The sequence below is a fragment of the Eimeria necatrix genome, genomic scaffold (genome assembly GCF_000499385.1).
Source record: "Eimeria necatrix Houghton genomic scaffold, Enh_scaff119, whole genome shotgun sequence".
NCBI classification, from domain to species: Eukaryota; Apicomplexa; class Conoidasida; order Eucoccidiorida; family Eimeriidae; genus Eimeria; species Eimeria necatrix.
The window spans coordinates 86,918-89,812 of NW_013654873.1; the positions used below are offsets into that span (position 1 = coordinate 86,918).

The window sequence follows — 2,895 nt, forward strand, 5'->3', positions numbered from 1 at the left end:
CCCCCCCCCCCGCTGCTGCTGCTGCTGCTGCTGCTGCTGCTCTGGGCTGGATCTTGATGTCGAGAGTCTGCAGCAGCGGCATTTGCTGACAGAGCTGCTGCACCTCCGCGTTGGTGAGGCCCCTGCGAGTGGCCAGGGTCACTTCCTTAAGGGCGGGGCAGACGCAGCCAAGAAAGGCCCCCAGCTCGGGGCCCTGGCCAGGCACCTCCAGCCGCAAACGCCTGCGCAGCAGCAGCAGCAGCAGCAGCAGCGGTGCAGCAGCAGCAGCAGCAGCAGCAGCAGCAGCAGCAGCGGTGCAGCAGCAGCGACGCGGCAGCAGCAGCAGCAGCGGTGCAGCAGCAGCGACGCAGCAGAGAAGCAGTGGCAGCAGGGAAGCAGCAGGGAAGCAGCAGTGGCAGGGAAGCAATAGGCAAGCAGCAGCAGCGCAGCAGCAGAGAAGCAGAAGTAGCGGGAGAGCAGCAGAGAAGCAGCAGCAGCGCAGCAGCAGCAGCAGAGAAGCACCAGTAGCAAAACAGCAGCAGAGAAGCAGCAGCAGCAGCGGCAGCAGAGAAGCAGCAGTAGCAGGGAATCAGCAGAAAAGCAGCAGCAGCAGCAGCAGCAGCAGAGAAGCCGCAGGTGCACAGCAGCAGCAGCTGCTGCAGCTAGCTCGGGCCCAGAAAGGGAGTCTTAAGGCTAGGGTTTAGCCGAGGGTTTAGGCGAGGGTTTAGGCGAGGGTTTAGGGTTTTGTGGGGCCTTACTGGAGGTGCGGCAGCCGCTGCAGCAGCAGCAGCGGCTGCAGCAGCAGCGCCTCAGGTGTGGGGCCCCCGGCGCGCTGCCCGCGGCGAGTTAGGGGCCTCGCGGGGGCCCCTGCTGCTGCTGCTGCTGCGGCTTCCCCTGCTGCTGCTGCTGCTGCTGCTGCTGCGGGATCGCTGGGATCGTCGATCCCAGGACTTCTCCGGGAATCTGCTGCTGCTCTTCTCTTTGCTTTGTTAATACAAAAGTCATTTAATCTTTTCCAGAAGCAGCAGCAGCCCAGGGCCTCCCCCACGCCCTCCCGCCAGCCCGAACACTGCGCCACACAGCCGCAAACCCTAAACCCTAAACCCTAAACCCTAAACCCTCGCCGCAACTCCAAACCCTCAACGCCTGCAGCTCTAAACCCTCAGCGCCACAAAGGCCCCTAGCAACTGGCGCATGCAGCCCCAAACCCCAAACCCAAATATATATATATTTAAACAAATTTAAATAAATATATATTTATATATATAAATATATATAATCTATATATGTATATCTTGCTGCAGCTTGATGGGGGCCCCTGAAGAAGGGAACCTCAGCAGCCACGGGGGCCCCCAAAGGCTTTTCTGGGCAGCAGAGGCCCTGGGGGCCCCAGGCCCCAAAGACCCCAGCAGCTGGGGGGCCCCCCGGGATGGGGGGCCCCCGAGACGGGCCCCCAAGTATACTCTAATGCTGGGCTAGCTAGGTCCCCGAGGGAAAGAGAAGGCAGCAGCGTCGGGGGCCCCTTGCTGCTGTGGCTGAGGCGTGGCTGGCGGCAGCAGAGGCTGCTGCTGGCCGAGGGTCCCGGCTCGCTGCTGCTGCTGCTGCTGCTGCTGCTGCTGCTGCTAAAATATATCTTTTAAAAACTCACAGTAGCAGCAAAAGAGAGAAGAGATGAAGTGTCGCCCAAGAAGGCGCAGATCTCGCCAACAAGGCCGATGTGCAGCCCGGCCCAGTCGGCGGTCGCCATTGAGTCGAGCCCTCCTCTCTAAACCCTGAGCCCTAAACCCTAAACCCTAAACCCTAAACCCTAGTCTTGACTTTTCTTCAATTAGATTGTCATTGATGGCTCAAGAAGCAACCAGTTGCAGCAGAAGACAGCGAGCGCAGCAGGGCCCCAGAAGGCTCGGCAGCAGCAGCTGCAGCAGCGCTAGCCGTGCTCAACCTCAGGGGTCTAAACTCTCAGCAGCAGCAAATAATTTGAAACCCCGAACTTCAAAATATTATTTTTAAATTCAATTTTGAACTTTTTCTTCCACTTTTGACTGTTCTGTTTAGTCATTTTGCCCTCGCCTTCGCGGCGCCGCCTGGCGCCTCTCACAGGGGCCCCTTGGGGGCCCCTTGGGGGCCCCTTGGGGGCCCCTTGGGGGCCCCAAGGGGCCCCAAGGGGCCCCTGAAATGTGTCAGCGGGGGCTTCAGAGGGTCTCAGGACCCTCTGTAGCCTCTCATATCTTTGCTGCTGCTCCAGCATACTCGTATGTTCATTTTAGTGCAAAGACGGCCGATAACTAGGCTGTTTTCGGCGCAGCAAGCTGCAGCAGCAGCAACAGCAGCAGCAGCAACAGCAGCATGAGCAGCAAGAAGACGCCTCTGCAGCTTCAGAGCGCACAAGAGCTACCCCGCGGGCTGTGCTGCAAGGCAGTGCTGCAGTGTCTGCAGCAGACATACCTGTGCTGCTGCAGCAGCAGCAGCAGCAGTAAAGTGCTGCTTCGGGGCAGCCGCGAGGCTTTTCTCTCCCGTGTAGCTGTCTGCCAGCGGGTTTGGTGCACTTCAGCTGCTGCCGCTGCTGCTGCTGCTGTTGCTGCAGCAGCTGCTGCTGGTGCAGCTAGTAAGCGCTGCTGCTGCTGCTGCTGCTGCTGCTCTTGCGCCGTCCTACGTGTTGCTCATGGGCAATAAAGAAGGGCTGGCTCCCCTAAACCCCAAACCCTAAACCCTAAACCCTCACAAGGGCTGTGGCTGCAGCGGCGCTGCTGAATGTAAAGATACCCCTAAGGCTTAAAAGAGTTATTCGAAATAGCTGCAGCTAGCTAATTCTGCAGCTAGCTAATTCTGCAGCTAGCTGATTCTGCAGCTAGCTAATTCCGCAGCTAGCTAATTCTGCAGCTAGCTAATGCTGCAGCTAGCCAATACTGCAGGTAG

At 58.9% G+C, this 2,895-nt stretch overlaps 1 protein-coding gene across 1 annotated transcript in view; it reads left to right on the forward strand.

Annotated features, from left to right (window-relative positions):
• ENH_00006750 (hypothetical protein) overlaps window positions 1–507 on the forward strand; it is a gene marked incomplete at both ends in the record, with an annotated part of 1,525 nt that extends 1,018 nt beyond the window's left edge. The window contains one exon of the mRNA XM_013584071.1: window positions 152–507. Within this exon, the coding sequence (XP_013439525.1) occupies window positions 152–507 (356 nt within the window). The remainder of the gene's footprint in view (window positions 1–151) is intronic.
• Window positions 508–2,895: the final 2,388 nt, after the last annotated feature.